The sequence below is a fragment of the Cherax quadricarinatus genome, chromosome 85 (genome assembly GCF_038502225.1).
Source record: "Cherax quadricarinatus isolate ZL_2023a chromosome 85, ASM3850222v1, whole genome shotgun sequence".
Lineage (NCBI taxonomy): Eukaryota > Metazoa > Arthropoda > Malacostraca > Decapoda > Parastacidae > Cherax > Cherax quadricarinatus.
The window spans coordinates 1,290,797-1,313,230 of NC_091376.1; the positions used below are offsets into that span (position 1 = coordinate 1,290,797).

Sequence of the window (22,434 nt, forward strand, 5' to 3'; positions counted from 1 at the left end):
GTGTGTCTCTCTGTGTGTCTCTCTCTCTGTATCTCTCTGTCTCTCTCTCTGTCTCTCTCTCTGTCTCTCTCTCTGTTTCTCTCTCTCTCTGTCTCTCTGTCTCTGTCTCTCTCTTTTTTTTTTTTTTTTTTACACAGGGTTTGACAAGGTTAAGGATCCCTAGCTTTATTGACAGCTATTTACAGGTTAAGGATTCCTAACTTTATTGGCAAGCTAAGAGCTGTTACCTACATCAGCTCATTTGAAAGCATTTTTATTGTTATGAGACATACAAGTAGGGAACAGGATGAAGTTGGAGCCATCTGTGGGCCAGCATTTTCATTTGATCAACTGACGTTATCTCGTTGACATCATTATGCTGTATGAATGTGTTCCATACTCGAGTCATCCTGGGTATGTATGATCTCAGATGGAGTGATGTTCTGGAGAAGGGTACAGCCAGAGTGAAGTTGCTGCTTTCTGCCCGTCTTGTGGCATAAAAGCTTGTTTCACGCTGTCCTCGAAGTGGATCCAAGTGTGGTATTTTGACAATATTGGCCATGTACATAACAGTAAGGCCACCCACATCCCTCCTATGTTGAAGGCTCTGCTGAAATGACAGATTTATCCAGGATGGGTCCAGGCGAGAGATGAGACGTCTTGCTCTGTTCTCTACTCTGTCAAGCAGTCGCAGATGAGAGGGGGGGCAGGCAAACCAAGAAAGTGGAGCATACTCAAGGTGTGAGCGTACTTGTGCCTCGTACAGGATCTTGCAACCCCTACTGTCAAGCAGATGCGAGATACGGCGAAGTGCTGTAAGCTTCCTGGCTGCCTTGTTTGCAAGATTTACAACATGGTTCTTCATGGTTAGTTTGGAGTCAAATTTCACCCCAAGGATATCAACTTCTTCTCCAGGTGCCAACATCGTCCCATTCATTCTTACTACTGCACCAGCATTACCATCATGGTGCCTAGAGACGATCATCATTTGCGTTTTCTCAGGTGCAAATGTTACTTGCCATCTATTTCCCCAAGCTGATATAGCTCTCAGCTGGTAATTGATGTAGCTTAGAGCAGCTGGCATTTCTTCTCTTGGGTAAGTGAATGTCAGTGTACAGTCATCTGCATATGCATGTGATTCTGGCATGAGATGAAGAAGGTTGTTGAAGTAGACATTCCATAACAGTGGACCCAGCACACTTCCTTGTGGAACGCTTGCCCCAATAGGATGCCTTGCTGATTCCGTTCCATTGAGGACTACACTTAGAGATCTACCATGAAGGTAATCACTGAGGAGACATAGCGTAGAGCCTGCAATTCCCAGTGCTTGAAGTTTTGCTAAGAGGCCCTGGTGCCACACCCGGTCGAAAGCGCCAGCAATGTCCAGTGCTACCACACAGCTGACTTTGGATTCATCCAGTGACTGGTGCCACTTAGTTGAGAGGTTTAACAACAGATCAGCAGCAGAGTAACCTTTCCTGAAGCCATATTGACGATCACAAAGTAGTGAGTGGTAGTCAAAAAAAATCTGTCATTTGTCTTGAGATTATTGTCTCAAGGATCTTACCAGTGATTGACAGGAGTGACACTGGTCTGTAGTTGCTGATTTCTGCTCTGCTCTTCTTTTTGTGAACAGGGACTACATTTGCCTCTTTCCATAGAGAGGGCCATTTACACTGTACTAGGCAGTGCTGAAAGATGCGAGTTAGAGGTGCTGCTAGCTGGTCTGCACATCTTCTCAACAATCTTGGGCTCAACTTGTCTGGGCCCACAGCCTTTTCTTGCTCAAGTGATTTAAGAAGGAAATGCACCTCCTCCTGCCTTATTGTCACCACTGACAGTTTTGACACAGTTCTTGCAGCTAGCCAAGGAGGGTCCCTTGCTGGATCAGGAACTTGCATTTTGGTAGCAAAGTGTTCAGCAAAGAGGTCCGCCTTCTCTTGACTACTAGTAGAGGTGGTCCCATCCTGTCGATTTAGAGGTGGAATAAGTTCATCAGGCAGATAACCTTGTCTGTCCTTGACCAGGGACCACCAGGTTTTGGAGCCTACCCTACCTGATGCTAACTTTCTTTTAGTGTCCACCTCCCATTTAGCAATGGCCCACTTTTGAACATCACCCATATGCCTACAGGCTTGCATGTGCAAGTTCCTGTTATAGGTGGTAGGATGTCTCTTATACCTTCGCCATGCTTTGTACTTAGCAGTAGCAGCCTCTCTACAACGAAAGCCAAACCAAGGCTGATCTGTAGGCTTTGTCACATATTGCCGGTGAGGAATGTGTTCTTGTTGCAGATTAAGGATGTGTCCAGTGAAGGCTTTCACTTGGTTGTCAACATCCCCCTGGAGAAGAGCATTCCAGTCGGTGGTGGCGAGCTCAGAGCAAAGGGCTGGCCAATTACCTCTTTCCCATAGCCAGGTTGTGCGTGTGGACTCCTCACCTCGTTCTGTTGGGATCTTAAGTGTGGTAAAAACAGCCTTGTGGTCAGACGATCCAACGTAGCCGAGGGGTTGACAAGTGACTATGCCTTCTGCCAGATCACTCACTACTGGGTCAAGGGAGGAGCCAGAGATATGAGTAGTGAAATCAACAAAGTTTCTCATGTCAAACACTGCAAGAAGGTCATCAAAGTCCCTCTGTATAAGGTGCTGGTTAAGGTCACCAACAATTATAATATGTTGACAGTTGTGTTGTAGCAGAAGGGAGTCAATATTTTCCATTAGGAAGTTGATAGGGTCTGCATGTTGCCACTGAGGTCTGTACATTGCACATGCTAGTACAGAGGTACTAGTGTTTATACAGAGCTTGAAGAACATCATTTCAAGATGTGTAGGGGTTGCAACATCTATGTGCTGGGCATAAACACTTTTAGAGAAGCACACAGCAACACCACCTCCTTGCCCTTGCCTGTCTCTTCTCATCCATGAGGTGTAGCCAGCAATTCTTGCAAAATTTTCTGGAGTCCTGTCATCCAAAAATGTTTCAACAACAGCTATCATGTCGGGACGTCGAGTGTTCACAAAGCTATGTGTGAGCTCTCCAACATTAGTAATGAAACCTCTAATGTTGGCCGACAGGATGCTGATAAACTGGCTCCTCATGATGAAGTGGTCAGCTTGAGGTGGTGGGTGTGTAGGGAATGTAAGGTGCCTGCCCTTGAGAGAGGTAGGGTACTGAGGCAGCTGCAGGGATGTAGGTCTGTGGTCTTGTATAAGGTCCAATCCCACCTGCTGGGCTGGGATAGGAGTAGCTAAGTGGGTGACGTGTGAGAGTGTTTACCAATTCAGAGATCCTGCTGGTTTGTTCTGAGAACAGGTCTCTAAACAGGTGGCCCTGTCTGTCAAGTTCCTTTTTCTTCCGACACTGGTCCTCCTTATGTCCTTTCTTGTAGCAGTAATTACACCTGGTATCTCGCAGGCAGTTGTTGGCAGAGTGCCCCTTCCGGTGACAGCGAGAGCACAGCCTAGGTGCCTGGGAGGGTGGACTAGGATTTGTTGTACCTCCTGTGTTTCGCAGATTTGTCCTCAGATTCTGCCGCTGGAACTGTGTTAGTGGAGGGTGAGACGGCTGTAGATGTCTTCCTCCTCCACGTCCTCCTCCACGTCCTCTACCCCGCCCTCTACCAGTTCTGACAGATGTGTCCCTGCTGTTCGTACTTCGGCGCAGTAGGTGATCAGGTGCAGTGATAGTTCCCTGATCACTAACTGCACCGTTCTCTGGTGGAGAAACTCCTGGCTCAGAACTTGCTGTCGAAGCACTACTACCAGATTCTAGAATAGTATCGGCAGGTGTGCTGACAGGTGTAGGATCAGAGATGGTATGTGCACTGTCAAGTAGACTGGCAGTGGCTGAAGCAGAGATGTCAGGTGTAGGAGAATTAACAGATCCAAGGCTTCCCACGTTGCTGGGAAGAGGATTTGTTCCCTCTGTGGTGGTCAGAGGAATTGTGTTAGAATTCCCAAAGGTAGTGTTTTGAACTCTGTCAGTCTGTGGGACCTTAGCGATGACAGAATTCCACCAGTTGTTTACCCCTGAGTTAAGCTCAGTGTGGAACTTCCAGTCTTTGTCAATAGTGTCACCATCAGCTGAGCAGCTTACGTCACTTGATGCAGGCTTGCACTGGCCTTCTACAATAGCTTGTAGGTTATCTAATGATTTGAGGAGCTCATGAAGTGCTTCCCTGTGATGGATTATCTTAGCTGCAACTTTACAACACAGCCCAAGGGGGCAGTCTTGATCTTTGGACAGGAGTCCCTGAGGTAGGACTTCTGAACCTTCCTCCTGTAACTCCAGGCTTGTATCCACATATACCACAGGATTATGGATATCCTTAAATTTTCTGAAATTTTCAACCTGGCTGCAACAAAATTCTCCTTCTGGAGTGCAATCTGTGTGGCAGTAGTTGGAACAAGTAGGCTCCTTACATTCAACAAGAACTTTGTCCCTTGTGGTATACCCACAAACACTGCAGTATCTACTGGGACAATAGCCAGATAGCGTAGATAATCTTGCTATTTTGCGGTGTGAAGTCATCCCAGAGGAGGCTTGTAGGTTTGAAGTTCACAGGAGAGAGAGAGGGTGGGTGGTGATGTCGTGGGTGGGGTGGAGTGTGGGTGAGTGGGGGTGTTTATAGCCGGTGGGTAGTGAGGGCGGGCGGCAGTGGCCACTAGCTGGAAGTGTTGCCTTCTCACTATCACTTAATAAACACTGTTTATGCTATCCACTTTTCCACTAAAGGAAGATGTTACACAAATCACTGTGTTGCATTGTACCAGCCACGTTGTTATAAAGCACCAGATGCTAGTACATAGCACAAAACACATATAATATTAGACACTCACTCTGAAGGCAATAGTGAAGTCACTCCTAAGGCCTGCCGCTGTCCCCTCACACCATGTCTTCACCATACCACACTTAATATCACTGATATTGCTTATATTCACTTCAGTGGAGGAGTTGGCTTACTTGTACTAATGTGTTGTAAGTAGTACTACGTCACTGAACAGCTTTTATCCACACCAACCCTCGTATTTAAGTAATATTAAGAAAGTTTGTGGAGCACACTGTGACACGTCTTCACCCTCTCTGTCTCTCTGTCTCTCTGTCTCTCTCTCTCTCTCTCTCTCTCTCTCTCTCTCTCTCTCTCTCTCCTCTCTATCTCCTCTCTCTCTCCTCTCTCTCTCCTCTCTCTCCCTCTCTCTCCCTCTCTCTCCCTCTCTCTCTACCTTTCTCTCTCTCTCTCTACCTTTCTCTCTTTTTTTTTTTTTTACACAGGGTTTGACAAGGTTAAGGATCCCTAGCTTTATTGACAGCTATATTACAGGTTAAGGATTCCTAACTTTATTGGCAAGCTAAGAGCTGTTACCTACATCAGCTCATTTGAAAGCATTTTTATTGTTATGAGACATACAAGTAGGGAACAGGATGAAGTTGGAGCCATCTGTGGGCCAGCGTTTTCATTTGATCAACTGTCTTTATCTCGTTGACATCATTATGCTGTACGAATGTGTTCCATACTCGAGTCATCCTGGGTATGTATGATCTCAGATGGAGTGATGTTCTGGAGAAGGGTACAGCCAGAGTGAAGTTGCTGCTTTCTGCCCGTCTTGTGGCATAAAAGCTTGTTTCACGCTGTCCTCGAAGTGGATCCAAGTGTGGTATTTTGACAATATTGGCCTTGTACATAACAGTAAGGCCACCCACATCCCTCCTATGTTGAAGGCTCTGCTGAAATGACAGATCTATCCAAGATGGGTCCAGGCGAGAGATGAGACGTCTTGCTCTGTTCTCTACTCTGTCAAGCAGTCGCAGATGAGAGGGGGGCAGGCAAACCAAGAAAGTGGAGCATACTCAAGGTGTGAGCGTACTTGTGCCTCGTACAGGATCTTGCAACCCCTACTGTCAAGCAGATGCGAGATACGGCGAAGTGCTGTAAGCTTCCTGGCTGCCTTGTTTGCAAGATTTACAACATGGTTCTTCATGGTTAGTTTGGAGTCAAATTTCACCCCAAGGATATCAACTTCTTCTCCAGGTGCCAACATCCTCCCATTCATCCTTACTACTGCACCAGCATTACTATCATGGTGCCTAGAGACGATCATCATTTGCGTTTTCTCAGGTGCAAATGTTACTTGCCATCTATTTCCCCAAGCTGATATAGCTCTCAGCTGGTGATTGATGTAGCTTAGAGCAGCTGGCATTTCTTCTCTTGGATAAGTGAATGTCAGTGTACAGTCGTCTGCATATGCATGTGATTCTGGGATGAGATGAAGAAGGTCGTTGAAGTAGACATTCCATAACAATGGACCCAGCACGCTTCCTTGTGGAACGCTTGCCCCAATAGGATGCCTTGCTGATTCCGTTCCATTGAGGACTACACTTAGAGATCTACCATGAAGGTAATCACTGAGGAGACATAGCGTAGAGCCTGCAATTCCCAGTGCTTGAAGTTTTGCTAAGAGGCCCTGGTGCCACACCCGGTCGAAAGCGCCAGCAATGTCCAGTGCTACCACACAGCTGACTTTGGATTCATCCAGTGACTGGTGCCACTTAGTGGAGAGGTTTAACAACAGATCAGCAGCAGAGTAACCTTTCCTGAAGCCATATTGACGATCACAAAGTAGTGAGTGGAAGTCAAAAAAATCTGTCATTTGTCTTGAGATTATTGTCTCAAGGATCTTACCAGTGATTGACAGGAGTGACACTGGTCTGTAGTTGCTGATTTCTGCTCTGCTCTTCTTTTTGTGAACAGGGACTACATTTGCCTCTTTCCATAGAGAGGGCCATTTACACTGTACTAGGCAGTGCTGAAAGATGCGAGTTAGAGGTGCTGCTTGCTGGTCTGCACATCTTCTCAACAATCTTGGGCTCAACTTGTCTGGGCCCACAGCCTTTTTTTGCTCAAGTGATTTAAGAAGGAAATGCACCTCCTCCTGCCTTATTGTCACCACTGACAGTTTTGACACAGTTCTTGCAGCTAGCCAAGGAGGGTCCCTTGCTGGATCAGGAACTTGCATTTTGGTAGCAAAGTGTTCAGCAAAGAGGTCCGCCTTCTCTTGACTACTAGTAGAGGTGGTCCCATCCTGTCGATTTAGAGGTGGAATAAGTTCATCAGGCAGATAACCTTGTCTGTCCTTGACCAGGGACCACCAGGTTTTGGAGACTACCCTACCTGATGCTAACTTTCTTTTAGTGTCCACCTCCCATTTAGCAATGGCCCACTTTTGAACATCACCCATATGCCTACAGGCTTGCATGTGCAAGTTCCTGTTATAGGTGGTAGGATGTCTCTTATACCTTCGCCATGCTTTGTATTTAGCAGTAGCAGCCTCTCTACAACGAAAGCCAAACCAAGGCTGATCTGTAGGCTTTGTCACATATTGCCGGTGAGGAATGTGTTCTTGTTGCAGATTAAGGATGTGTCCAGTGAAGGCTTTCACTTGGTTGTCAACATCCCCTTGGAGAAGAGCATTCCAGTCGGTGGTGGCGAGCTCAGAGCAAAGGGCTGGCCAATTACCTCTTTCCCATAGCCAGGTTGTGCGTGTGGACTCCTCACCTCGTTCTGTTGGGATCTTAAGTGTGGTAAAAACAGCCTTGTGGTCAGACGATCCAACGTAGCCGAGGGGTTGACAAGTGACTATGCCTTCTGCCAGATCACTCACTACTGGGTCAAGGGAGGAGCCAGAGATATGAGTAGGGAAATCAACAAAGTTTCTCATGTCAAACACTGCAAGAAGGTCATCAAAGTCCCTCTGTATAAGGTGCTGGTTGAGGTCACCAACAATTATAATATGTTGACAGTTGTGTTGTAGCAGAAGGGAGTCAATATTTTCCATTAGGAAGTTGATAGGGTCTGCGTGTTGCCACTGAGGTCTGTACATTGCACATGCTAGTACAGAGGTACTAGTGTTTATACAGAGCTTGAAGAACATCATTTCAAGATGTGTAGGGGTGGCAACATCTATGTGCTGGGCATGAACACTTTCATGTCGGGACGTCGAGTGTTCACAAAGCTATGTGTGAGCTCTCCAACATTAGTAATGAAACCTCTAATGTTGGCCGACAGGATGCTGATAGACTGGCTCCTCATGATGAAGTGGTCAGCTTGAGGTGGTGGGTGTGTAGGGAATGTAAGGTGCCTGCCCTTGAGAGAGGTAGGGTACTGAGGCAGCTGCAGGGATGTAGGTCTGTGGTCTTGTATAAGGCCCAATCCCACCTGCTGGGCTGGGATAGGAGTAGCTAAGTGGGTGACGTGTGAGAGTGTTTACCAATTCAGAGATCCTGCTGGTTTGTTCTGAGAACAGGTCTCTAAACAGGTGGCCCTGTCTGTCAAGTTCCTTTTTCTTCCGACACTGGTCCTCCTTATGTCCTTTCTTGTAGCAGTAGTTACACCTGGTATCTCGCAGGCAGTTGTTGGCAGAGTGCCCCTTCCGGTGACAGCGAGAGCACAGCCTAGGTGCCTGGGAGGGTGGACTAGGATTTGTTGTACCTCCTGTGTTTCGCAGATTTGTCCTCGGATTCTGCCGCTGGAACTGTGTTAGTGGAGGGTGAGACGGCTGTAGATGTCTTCCTCCACCACGTCCTCCTCCACGTCCTCTACCCCGCCCTCTACCAGTTCTGACAGATGTGTCCCTGCTGTTCGTACTTCGGCGCAGCAGGTGATCAGGTGTAGTGATAGTTCCCTGATCACTAACTGCACCGTTCTCTGGTGGAGAAACTCCTGGCTCAGAGCTTGCTGTCGAAGCACTACTACCAGATTCTAGAATAGTATCGGCAGGTGTGCTGACAGGTGTAGGATCAGAGATGGTATGTGCACTGTCAAGTAGACTGGCAGTGGCTGAAGCAGAGATGTCAGGTGTAGGAGAATTAACAGATCCAAGGCTTCCCACGTTGCTGGGAAGAGGATTTGTTCCCTCTGTGGTGGTCAGAGGAATTGTGTTAGAATTCCCAAAGGTAGTGTTTTGAACTCTGTCAGTCTGTGGGACCTTAGCGATGACAGAATTCCACCAGATGTTTACCCCTGAGTTAAGCTCAGTGTGGGACTTCCAGTCTTTGTCAATAGTGTCACCATCAGCTGAGCAGCTTACGTCACTTGATGTAGGCTTGTGCTGACCTTCTACAATAGCTTGGAGGTTATCTAATGATTTGAGGAGCTCATGAAGTGCTTCCCTGTGATGGATTATCTTAGCTGCAACTTTACAACACAGCCCAAGAGGGCAGTCTTGATCTTTGGACAGGAGTCCCTGAGGTAGGACTTCTGAACCTTCCTCCTGTAGCTCCAGGCTTGTATCCACATATACCACAGGATTATGGATATCCTTAAATTTTCTGAAATTTTCAACCTGGCTGCAACAAAATTCTTCTTCTGGAGTGCAATCTGTGTGGCAGTAGTTGGAACAAGTAGGCTCCTTACATCCAAGAAGATCTTTGTCCCTTGTGGTATACCCACAAACACTGCAGTATCTACTGGGACAATAGCCAGATAGCGTAGATAATCTTGCTATTTTGCGGTGTGAAGTCATCCCAGAGGAGGCTTGTAGGTTTGAAGTTCACAGGAGAGAGAGAGGGTGGGTGGTGATGTCGTGGGTGGGGTGGAGTGTGGGTGGGTGGGGGTGTTTATAGCCGGTGGGTAGTGAGGGCGGGCGGCAGTGGGCCACTAGCTGGAAGTGTTGCCTTCTCACTATCACTTAATAAACACTGTTTATGCTGTCCACTTTTCCACTAAAGGAAGATGTTACACAAATCACTGTGTTGCATTGTACCAGCCACGTTGTTATAAAGCACCAGATGCTAGTACATAGCACAAAACACATATAATATTAGACGCTCACTCTGAAGGCAATAGTGAAGACACTCCTAAGGCCTGCCGCTTCCCTCACACCATGCCTTCACCATACCACACTTAAATATCACTGATATTGCTTATATTCACTTCAGTGGAGGAGTTGGCTTACTTGTACTAATGTGTTGTAAGTAGTACTACGTCACTGAACAGTTTTTATCCACACCAACCCTCGTATTTAAGTAATATTAAGAAAGTTTGTGGAGCACACTGTGACACGTCTTCACCCTCTCTCTCTCTCTCTCTCTCTCTCTCTCCACCTCTCTCACTCTCTCTCTCTCTCTCTCTTTTTTTTTTTTTTTGTTTTTTTTTTTTTTTTTACACAGGGTTTGACAAGGTTAAGGATCCCTAGCTTTATTGACAGCTATTTACAGGTTAAGGATTCCTAACTTTATTGGCAAGCTAAGAGCTGTTACCTACATCAGCTCATTTGAAAGCATTTTTGTTATGAGACATACAAGTAGGGAACAGGATGAAGTTGGAGCCATCTGTGGGCCAGCATTTTCATTTGATCAACTGACGTTATCTCGTTGACATCATTATGCTGAACGAATGTGTTCCATACTCGAGTCATCCTGGGTATGTATGATCTCAGATGGAGTGATGTTCTGGAGAAGGGTACAGCCAGAGTGAAGTTGCTGCTTTCTGCCCGTCTTGTGGCATAAAAGCTTGTTTCACGCTGTCCTCGAAGTGGATCCAAGTGTGGTATTTTGACAATATTGGCCTTGTACATAACAGTAAGGCCACCCACATCCCTCCTATGTTGAAGGCTCTGCTGAAATGACAGATCTATCCAGGATGGGTCCAGGCGAGAGATGAGACGTCTTGCTCTGTTCTCTACTCTGTCAAGCAGTCGCAGATGAGAGGGGGGGCAGGCAAACCAAGAAAGTGGAGCATACTCAAGGTGTGAGCGTACTTGTGCCTCGTACAGGATCTTGCAACCCCTACTGTCAAGCAGATGCGAGATACGGCGAAGTGCTGTAAGCTTCCTGGCTGCCTTGTTTGCAAGATTTACAACATGGTTCTTCATGGTTAGTTTGGAGTCAAATTTCACCCCAAGGATATCAACTTCTTCTCCAGGTGCCAACATCCTCCCATTCATCCTTACTACTGCACCAGCATTACCATCATGGTGCCTAGAGACGATCATCATTTGCGTTTTCTCAGGTGCAAATGTTACTTGCCATCTATTTCCCCAAGCTGATATAGCTCTCAGCTGGTGATTGATGTAGCTTAGAGCAGCTGGCATTTCTTCTCTTGGATAAGTGAATGTCAGTGTACAGTCGTCTGCATATGCATGTGATTCTGGGATGAGATGAAGAAGGTCGTTGAAGTAGACATTCCATAACAGTGGACCCAGCACACTTCCTTGTGGAACGCTTGCCCCAATAGGATGCCTTGCTGATTCCGTTCCATTGAGGACTACACTTAGAGATCTACCATGAAGGTAATCACTGAGGAGACATAGCGTAGAGCCTGCAATTCCCAGTGCTTGAAGTTTTGCTAAGAGGCCCTGGTGCCACACCCGGTCGAAAGCGCCAGCAATGTCCAGTGCTACCACACAGCTGACTTTGGATTCATCCAGTGACTGGTGCCACTTAGTGGAGAGGTTTAACAACAGATCAGCAGCAGAGTAACCTTTCCTGAAGCCATATTGACGATCACAAAGTAGTGAGTGGTAGTCAAAAAAATCTGTCATTTGTCTTGAGATTATTGTCTCAAGGATCTTACCAGTGATTGACAGGAGTGACACTGGTCTGTAGTTGCTGATTTCTGCTCTGCTCTTCTTTTTGTGAACAGGGACTACATTTGCCTCTTTCCATGGAGAGGGCCATTTACACTGTACTAGGCAGTGCTGAAAGATGCGAGTTAGAGGTGCTGCTAGCTGGTCTGCACATCTTCTCAACAATCTTGGGCTCAACTTGTCTGGGCCCACAGCCTTTTCTTGGTCAAGTGATTTAAGAAGGAAATGCACCTCCTCCTGCCTTATTGTCACCACTGACAGTTTTGACACAGTTCTTGCAGCTAGCCAAGGAGGGTCCCTTGCTGGATCAGGAACTTGCATTTTGGTAGCAAAGTGTTCAGCAAAGAGGTCCGCCTTCTCTTGACTACTAGTAGAGGTGGTCCCATCCTGTCGATTTAGAGGTGGAATAAGTTCATCAGGCAGATAACCTTGTCTGTCCTTGACCAGGGACCACCAGGTTTTGGAGCCTACCCTACCTGATGCTAACTTTCTTTTAGTGTCCACCTCCCATTTAGCAATGGCCCACTTTTGAACATCACCCATATGCCTACAGGCTTGCATGTGCAAGTTCCTGTTATAGGTGGTAGGATGTCTCTTATACCTTCGCCATGCTTTGTATTTAGCAGTAGCAGCCTCTCTACAACGAAAGCCAAACCAAGGCTGATCTGTAGGCTTTGTCACATATTGCCGGTGAGGAATGTGTTCTTGTTGCAGATTAAGGATGTGTCCAGTGAAGGCTTTCACTTGGTTGTCAACATCCCCTTGGAGAAGAGCATTCCAGTCGGTGGTGGCGAGCTCAGAGCAAAGGGCTGGCCAATTACCTCTTTCCCATAGCCAGGTTGTGCGTGTGGACTCCTCACCTCGTTCTGTTGGGATCTTAAGTGTGGTAAAAACAGCCTTGTGGTCAGACGATCCAACGTAGCCGAGGGGTTGACAAGTGACTATGCCTTCTGCCAGATCACTCACTACTGGGTCAAGGGAGGAGCCAGAGATATGAGTAGGGAAATCAACAAAGTTTCTCTCTCTCTCTCTCTCTCTCTCTCTCTCTCTCTCTCTCTCTCTCTCTCTCTCTCTCTCTCTCTCTCTCTCTCTCTCTCTCTCTCTCTCTCTCTCTCTCTCTCTCTCTCTCTCTCTCTCTCTCTCTCTCTCTCTCTCTCTCTCTCTCTCTCTCTCTCTCTCTCTCTCTCTCTCTCTCTCTCTCTCTCTCTCTCTCTCTCTTTATCTCTCTCTCTGCTCCCTCCCTCAACACCCTCTTCTTTGCCTCTCTTTAACCCCTCTCTCCACTCTTCCTGTCTTCTCTCTCCCCTCTCTCAAAAACCACGAGTATTTCCCCTCTGGTGCTTTGCTGGGTGAGGTTACTAGTAAATATTTGATAACCTAAGTAATGCCGCTCAGGAAGTACTGCACAGATGCATAATTCCGGAAGATCTTTTTATGTTTCAACATTTACAGGATAAATAAATAAATAATGCATATATATATATATATATATATATATATATATATATATATATATATATATATATATATATATATATATATATATATATATATATATATATATATATATATATATATATATATATATATATATATATATATATATATATATATATATATATATATGTATATATATATATATGTATATATATATATATATATATATATATATATATATATATATATATATATATATATATATATATATATATATATATATATATATGCATTCTGCTATTCTTTTTTTCCAGTTTCTTGATAATGTGAGAAATCACGAAAGCGCCTTGAAGTTCACTATTTTTGCACAGTGGTTGCATATTGTGATATCACCTGTTTAATGTATCTTATTGCACACACAAATACACACACACACACACACACACACACACACACACACACACACACACACACACACACACACACACACACACACTGTTTTAATTCCACCAATTACACTGTCCAACATTCTAAACATATTTCTTTCTCTCCCATAGCTACGACCAGCGGCCGACAATGAGACCATCCGGTTGGTCCGATGCTTCGGTCTTCGGAGACCGAGCCCGCTACCTGCCGCTGGAACATCCACCAGTGCTACTCGTCAGTAACGTAAGCACTCTGGATGCCAGACTCTACCGCTGCCGCGTAGACTACCACAAGTCCAATTCTCGGCAAGCCTGGGTCAGGCTCTCAACTATAGGTCAGTACTCATGTGCGATACGACGATGGTCCAGCAGGACCGAAACGTTGTACTTACACCTATTATTAGTTCAAAGGTAACCTGTGTAAAGAGTTACTTTAAATACTGGGATTTTGCTGGAACGTTTTGACTGCAGAATCCTTAACGTTTGAAATGTCCTAATAAATTTCCTATTTGCAGTTATGTTTCTCAACGGTTGTTGATGTTTCGCCCTAAATAGCATATATTATTAAGGCTTTTAGGTCCCCTCTCCCTGCTCCACGAGCTTTATCATACCTCATCTTAATGCTGTGTATGGGTCCTGCCTCCACTACATCACTTTCCAGAGTATTACACTTCCTGACAACTCTGTGGCTGAAGAAATACTTCCTAACATCCCTTTGTGTGTGTGTGTACTCACCTATTTGTGGTTGCAGGGGTCCATTCACAGCTCCTGGCCCGTGTGTGTGTGTGTGTGTGTGTGTGTGTGTGTGTGTGTGTGTGTGTACTCACCTAGTTGTCGTTGCAGGGGTAGATTCACAGCTCCTGGCCCGTGTGTGTGTGTGTGTGTGTGTGTACTCACCTAGTTGTGGTTGCAGGGGTCCATTCACAGCTCCTGGCCCGTGTGTGTGTGTGTGTGTGTGTGTGTGTACTCACCTAGTTGTGGTTGCAGGGGTCCATTCACAGCTCCTGGCCCGTGTGTGTGTGTGTGTGTGTACTCACCTAGTTGTGGTTGCAGGGGTCCATTCACAGCTCCTGGCCCGTGTGTGTGTGTGTGTGTGTGTGTGTACTCACCTAGTTGTGGTTGCAGGGGTCGAGTCAATCGAGTCACAGCTCCTGGACCGTGTGTGTGTGTGTGTGTGTACCCACCTAGTTGTGATTGCAGGGGTCGATTCACAGTTCCTGGCCCGTGTGTGTGTGTGTGTACCCACCTAGTTGTGATTGCAGGGGTCGATTCACAGTTCCTGGACCGTGTGTGTGTGTGTGTACTCACCTAGTTGTGGCTGCAGGGGTCTAGTCACAACTCCTGACACGTGTGTGTGTGTGTGTGTGTGTGTGTGTGTGTGTACTCACCTAGTTGTGGCTGCAGGGGTCTAGTCACAACTCCTGACACGTGTGTGTGTGTGTGTGTGTATGTGTGTGTGTGTGTGTGTGTGTGTGTGTGTGTGTGTGTGTGTGTGTGTGTGTGTTTATATAAACATATTATCACTCCATCTTAAAAACACTTTAAACACTAAAAAAATAAATGAAAATCGACACTATAAAAACCAAAAATTTGAAACAACAGCCCCAAAAAAAGGATAATTTTTATTAAAGCTTGATATGATAGATAACTTTTTGCTACAAATCTCCAAAAAAATCTATTTGACATAAATATATCACAGGAATCTCAATCATATAGACTCAAAAAAATTTTCCAGTCATTTGTTGATATTTTGACCACCTGGTGATTTTTATGTTATTTTTTCGGTATGAAATATATTTTTCTCATTTTGGTGATGTGAAAGATTTTTTTTTTTTGAGTGACTGAGTTTGTGTATGATTTGTGTATGATGTGTGAATGATTTGAGAATGATTTGTGTATGGTTTGTGCATGAGTTGTGTATAATTTTTGTATGATTTGTGTATGATTTGTGAATAATTTTTGTATGATTTGTGTATGATTTGTGTATAATTTTTGTATGATTTGTGTATGATTTGTGAATGCGTTGAGAATGATTTGTGTATGATTTGTGAATGATTTGAGAGTGATTTGTGTATGATTTGTGCATGATTTGTGTATAATTTTTGTATGATTTGTGTATGATTTGTGAATAATTTTTGTATGATTTGTGTATGATTTGTGTATAATTTTTGTATGATTTGTGTATGATTTGTGAATAATTTTTGTATGATTTGTGCATGATTTGTGTATAATTTTTGTATGATTTGTGTATGATTTGTGAATGATTTGAGAGTGATTTGTGCATGATTTGTGTATAATTTGTGTATGATTTGTGAAAGATTGGTGAATGATTTGTGTTATTGTTACCAGTATTATTGTATAATAAATACAGGGTAACACCGTGTAATTAATACAAACACACACACACACACTCACACACACACACACACACACACACACACACACACACACATACACACACACACACACACACACACACACACACACACACACACACACACACACACACACACACACACACACACACACACACACACACACACACACACACACACACACACACACACACACAACACACACACACACACACACACACACACACTCACACACACACACACACACACACACACACACACACACACACACACACACACACACACACACACACACACACACACATACACACACACACACACACACACACACACACACACACACACAGTAAAACAAGTGGAAAATAATTCTCCTCTGGACAAGGTAAATTCCATTACTCAGATCTCCTTCTCCCACCAAAAAATTAATTACAGTGTTCCTTTGTGCTAGCACGAGAAGCTTAATGTAAGATTCAAAGTCCAGACAGCTTGAAGGAGTCAAGCTGAAGCTGGCAACCACCAAGGTGTGTCGATGGTTAATGTTCACGTGGAACTTATCTTCGTAGATTTTGAAAGGGGGGTTTAATTTTAGTTTTAAAAGGGGGAGAGTTCTCATACGTGACATTGGGATTGTATGATTTGGTAAGATTGTTTTACTTTCTTCCTGAACAGTTCCGCCGACGCGAATTGAGGTGGTGGCTCGAATGACTCCGGTGGAACTAGGTCAGAACAACGATGTAGTCTGCAGAGTGAGTGGAGGTTAGTACTGTGTGTGTGTGTACTCACCTAATTGTTGTTACAGGGATTGAGACTCAGCTCCTGGCCCCGCCTCTTCACTGGTCGTTTCTAGGTCCTGTCTCCCTGCTCCATGAATGTGTATAAGTACGCTTCTTCTATCATCTTACTGAGAGAATATAAAGTAAGCAGGAGGTGGGATGTGACGCCCAAGATTTACCACGAGAATTACTCCTTGCATCGGCTTTTATCACTTACCCAGACATGCGACGTAAAACTTTTACGACAGACTATGTAGAAACGGTTGCGTCAGAACATAAAACCAAATAACTAGACCACAAGGCCTGCTCACGTTATATTATATATATATATATATATATATATATATATAATATATATATATATATATATATATATATATATTATATATATATATATATATATATATATATATATACATATATATATATATATATATATATATATATATATATATATATATATATATATATATATATATATATATATATATATATATATATCGACCCTCAACTGGGGTATTTATCGGTATTTGTAAATGAGGGAAGGAGCAAAGTTATATGGTGAAGCAGGTTTTGGAAGATACAACTCTGCATATGATATGTACAGAGTATTAATAAGCACTGCAGGAGACCTACTGGTCTAGGGCAGACGTGCATGGAGGAGAGGTCAACCTTTTTTCAGCATTTTAAAAGCCACAACCACACTACTAAATGGAAAGAAACAAGCATCAAACACGCACGCACACACGCACACACACACACACACACACACACACACACACACACACACACACACACACACACACACACACATACACACACACACACACACACACACACACACACACACACACACACACACACACACACACACACACACACACACACACACACACACACACACACACACACACACACACACACACACACACACACACACACACACACACACACACACACACACACACACACACACACACGAAACCGACTAGCAATTCAAAGGGGAAGTAATCGAGTCAGCATTGATTAAATCCACACCAAAATTTAATCTAGGAAAAGAGCAATGGAAACCAGATGCCACTGTCAAGTTTGTAATGAGAATACACGTACCAACACCCAACCTCACTCAAGTACGTTATCAATATTATACACGACAGCTGATAATTAGTCTGCTACACGACCTTACCCACTGATACCTATATAAGCACCAGTCTCCTTGCCTGTGCTCCAGAATCTCTACGACCACGGTGCTCTCAACACCAACTCTTGGCTGAGGGACTGATTACCTCATCTTTTGTATATAGTTCTACTACTGTCTTTTAATTATGTCCTAGAATCTGTATTGATAAAGCCACTGGATGGCGAAACGTCTACAATAAAGATACCCAGATGTCGCACATGTGTCTTAACTTTCATCAGTCTGGTGATAGTAATTTATAATGCTATTAACTATCAAAATTTTGAATATGGCTGACAGACAACTAGAACAAAATAACATCACTGGTAGTAACATATCGCTATTATTTTTAATTTACTGGAAGTTTTTATATAGAGGTATTGAGTTGCAATGGTGACTCAACTGGAATTTATTTTGGCCAAAGTTTTTCTTGCTTATTATGAGGTGAACGAGTGTCCAACTGGACAAAAACTATCGATATGTCCTCGTTTTGTTCCTGATATACATTTTTAATTATGTTTAAGATATACACTACCGACAAGTTGATAAATCAGATACATGTGCAACACCTGGGGAACATCGTGTAGAAATACACCTAGTTGGATGAATGTTATTGAAGCTAGCTTGTCCAGTGGCTTGTAGATGAATGGTTCAGAGAACCGACATGTTGATAAATTAGACACATGTGCAACTCTTGGTATCTTTATTGAGGAAACGTTTCGCCACACAGTGGCTTCATCAGTCCATACGTAGGAGAAACTTGAAGAACAGGAGGAGAATGAGGTAATCAGTCCCTCAACCTTGAGTCGATGTGGTCATTCTCCTCCTGTTCTTCAAGATTCTCCTTTGTATGGACTGATGAAGCCACTGTGTGGCGAAACGTTTCCTCAATAAAGATACCCAAGAGTTGCACATGTGTCTAATTTGTCCAGTGGCTAACGCGACGGTCTGGAGTTTTGAGACTTTCTGACCACGGGTTCTAACCCCACCCGTGGTATGGTTTGTTTGCAATCGTGTCATTACGATTTCGTGAGTCACGTTTCGCCAGTCAGTGGCATTATCAACTATACATGAATGGTATACAATACCGTCAAGGTGAAAATATAGACACATGTGTAATATCTGGGTATCTTATAGACGTTTCGCCCTCCAGTGGTTTTATCAACACAGATTTAAGGACATAATGGGAAGATTGTTCCAAGTATGGTATTTGTGTATACTGAACATTAAAATGGTATAAAATACCGACAGATTGCTAGGTAAGACACATATGCAACAGTTAGGTATCTTTATTTCGAAATAAAGATACCTAACTGTTGCATATGTGTCTTACCTAACATTTGTGTATACTGTTTAATGTGAGTTAATCTCTTATACTCCCCATACAGTCATACCAAGATCTTGCACACTCCCAGATGCTGCATAATAAATGTTGAGCTGGTCACAATAGGCCATTATTTACTAAACACTTGTGTTTGGTAACGTGATTTTCCTAACGAAGAAAACACCACTAGACGACACTTTTATCCACTGATCCCCCACCAAAGCACTTTAGTTTTGCTAGGTGTTAATATTATCTCGGAGGTGGCTTGCAGCCTCCAAGATCCTCACTCATCCCCTTTAAAAGCGGGCGTGGTCTATATTTTGCACGTTCCTCTGTGTGGGAAGGTGGCCATACGCTACCTGTCAGTACCCAGCATATGCCAACGTCTTTCTAATGTATTTTTAATCGCCCGTCCATAAAAAATAACAATTTTTTAATTAACAATTCGTAGTAAAGTGATCAAAGCTTTAGTCGTGATGTCACGATTCCACAAATTTTTCATTATAAATATAATGTGTAAAGGTAGAAAGTTGAAAGTGAACATAGAAAAGAGTAAGGTGATGAGGGTGTCAAATGATTTAGATAAAGAAAAATTGGATATCAAATTGGGGAGGAGGAGTATGGAAGAAGTGAATGTTTTCAGATACTTGGGAGTTGACGTGTCGGCGGATGGATTTATGAAGGATGAGGTTAATCATAGAATTGATGAGGGGAAAAAAAGGTGAGTGGTGCGTTGAGGTATATGTGGAGTCAAAAAACGTTATCTATGGAGGCAAAGAAGGGAATGTATGAAAGTATAGTAGTACCAACACTCTTATATGGGTGTGAAGCTTGGGTGGTAAATGCAGCAGCGAGGAGACGGTTGGAGGCAGTGGAGATGTCCTGTTTAAGGGCAATGTGTGGTGTAAATATTATGCAGAAAATTCGGAGTGTGGAAATTAGGAAAAGGTGTGGAGTTAATAAAAGTATTAGTCAGAGGGCAGAAGAGGGGTTGTTGAGGTGGTTTGGTCATTTAGAGAGAATGGATCAAAGTAGAATGACATGGAAAGCATATAAATCTATAGGGGAAGGAAAGAGGGGTAGGGGTCGTCCTCGAAAAGGGTTGGAAAGAGGGGGTAAAGGAGGTTTTGTGGGCGAGGGGCTTGGACTTCCAGCAAGCGTGCATGAGCGTGTTAGATAGGAGTGAATGGAGACGAATGATACTTGGGACCTGACGATCTGTTGGAGTGTGAGCAGGGTAATATTTAGTGAAGGGATTCAGGGAAACCGGTTATTTTTCATATAGTCGGACTTGAGTCCTGGAAATGGGAAGTACAATGCCTGCACTTTAAAGGAGGGGTTTGGGATATTGGCAGTTTGGAGGGATATGTTGTGTATCTCTATACGTATATGCTTCTAAACTGTTATATTCTGAGCACCTCTGCAAAAGCAGTGATAATGTGTGAGTGTGGTGAAAGTGTTGAATGATGATGAAAGTATTTTCTTTTTGGGGATTTTCTTTCTTTTTTTTTGGGTCACCCTGCCTCGGTGGGAGACGACCGACTTGTTGAAAAAAAAAAAATATATATATATATATATATATATATATATATATATATATATATATATATATATATATATATATATGTATATATATATATATATATATACATATATATATATAAATATATATATATATATATATATATATATATATATATATATATATATATATATATATATATATATATATATATATATATATATATATATATATATATATATATATATATATATTATTCTTTGCCGAATATGTAAAACTTGCGATTTTGACTTAAATAGCAACGTTCTTCTTGCCGAATAAGGTAAGTAAAAATTTGTGTGTGCAATATTTTCGCAAAAATCACTCTGACCCTAACCAATAAAAAAATATTTCATTGTGTTTATTATTAGATTATTGTAAACTTATCTAGAATATATTTAGCTTAATTAGGCTAAATTAAACTGAGCTTGTTATAAGGTTAGGTAAGTTTTCTAAGGTTCTTTTGGTACAAAATTATTAATTTTTACATTAACGTAAATGAAAGTATATTGTTCATTTTTTGTATGTTGCAGGAACACCCTTGGCCAGGGTGGTATGGTTGCAAGATGGTCAGACAGTGGACTCAAACAGCACTGCTGGGGAGGGAGGCATTGCCTATAACGACCTGGAGGTGCCAGCCTCCAGGAAAGACCTCACTTCACCCTTCACCTGTAAAGCCTCCAATAACGATGTTACTGCTCCGTTAATTGCTACTTATCAAAGAGATGTCAACTGTAAGTCAATTAGTGGTTGTGAAGAAATAGTCTCGGTGTGGTTGAATTGTTTTCTGTGGGGAACTATTAGACGCTGTTACGATTCAGTCAGTGGTCAGTCGTCACGTGAGGTCACAGACCCTGAGCTGCTTTGGGGATTAGTGTGGACGGTTACAAAGCATGGCTTGCTTCTGCAGTGTTTTAAAAATTGAGGTTGGAGAGTTGAAGGAGGAGGTCTTGCTTCTCCAGGAGGAGATTAGGAGGCTGAAGGACCACTTCAATGGGTCTGGGAGAGAGTGTGAGGTGGCTGGAGTTGTGGGGAATGAGGCTTCAAGTGAGGTGCAGTCTGTCTCTCGCTGTGAGGAGGCTGTAGTTGGGGAGGTAGCAACGGCTACCAGCAGTGAGGTGCAGTCCAGCACCTGCTACAAGTGGCGAGTGGTTCACAGTAATGGAAGGCGCATCAGAGTAAGGAAAGTTAAGAGTGAAGATCTGAAGGTAGGAAATCGCTTCTCTGTTCTTCAGGATGAATGTACTTCAGTGGCCAGTGAAGGTAAGGGTACTACTGCCCCTGCTAATGGAGGTAAGCGCATTCTTGTGGTTGGTGACTCTCAGGTAAGATATATTGACCGTGCTTTTTGTAATAGGAATAAGAAGATGAGAGATAGAGTGTGCTTCCCTGGAGCTGGTGTTGGGGACATTGTCAACAGGCTGGATAATATCATGTCAGGTAATGGGAACAAGCCCATTATCTGTCTCAGTGCTGGTGGAAATGATATTGGGAAGGGTAGGAGAGAAGAGCTGCTAGATAAGTACAGGTCAGCTATAGATTTCATTAAGTCTAAGGGAGGGATCCCAATCATATGTAGCATCTTGCCTAGAAGGGGAGTAGGAAATGAATGGTTGTCTAGGGCAATTGGTGTAAATTGCTGGCTAGACAGATACTGCAAGGAACTTGCAATCCCATTCATTGACAACTGGAACAACTTTTATGGCAAACATGATATGTATGCAAGGGATGGGGTACATCTCTCTGGGGCTGGGGTGGTAGCACTTGCAGACTCGATTGAGAAGGCCATTGGTGAAAT

General features: G+C 43.5%; 1 protein-coding gene across 1 annotated transcript in view; it reads left to right on the forward strand.

Moving 5' to 3' along the window:
- The first annotated feature begins 13,562 nt into the window (after positions 1-13,562).
- Positions 13,563-22,434, forward strand: part of LOC128703264 (nephrin-like) — a 148,969-nt gene continuing 140,097 nt past the window's right edge. Inside the window, exons 1-3 of the mRNA XM_070103241.1 lie at positions 13,563-13,761; positions 16,471-16,557; positions 21,170-21,370. Of these exons, the coding sequence (XP_069959342.1) occupies positions 13,578-13,761; positions 16,471-16,557; positions 21,170-21,370 (472 nt within the window). The 5' untranslated portion in view covers positions 13,563-13,577. The remainder of the gene's footprint in view (positions 13,762-16,470; positions 16,558-21,169; positions 21,371-22,434) is intronic.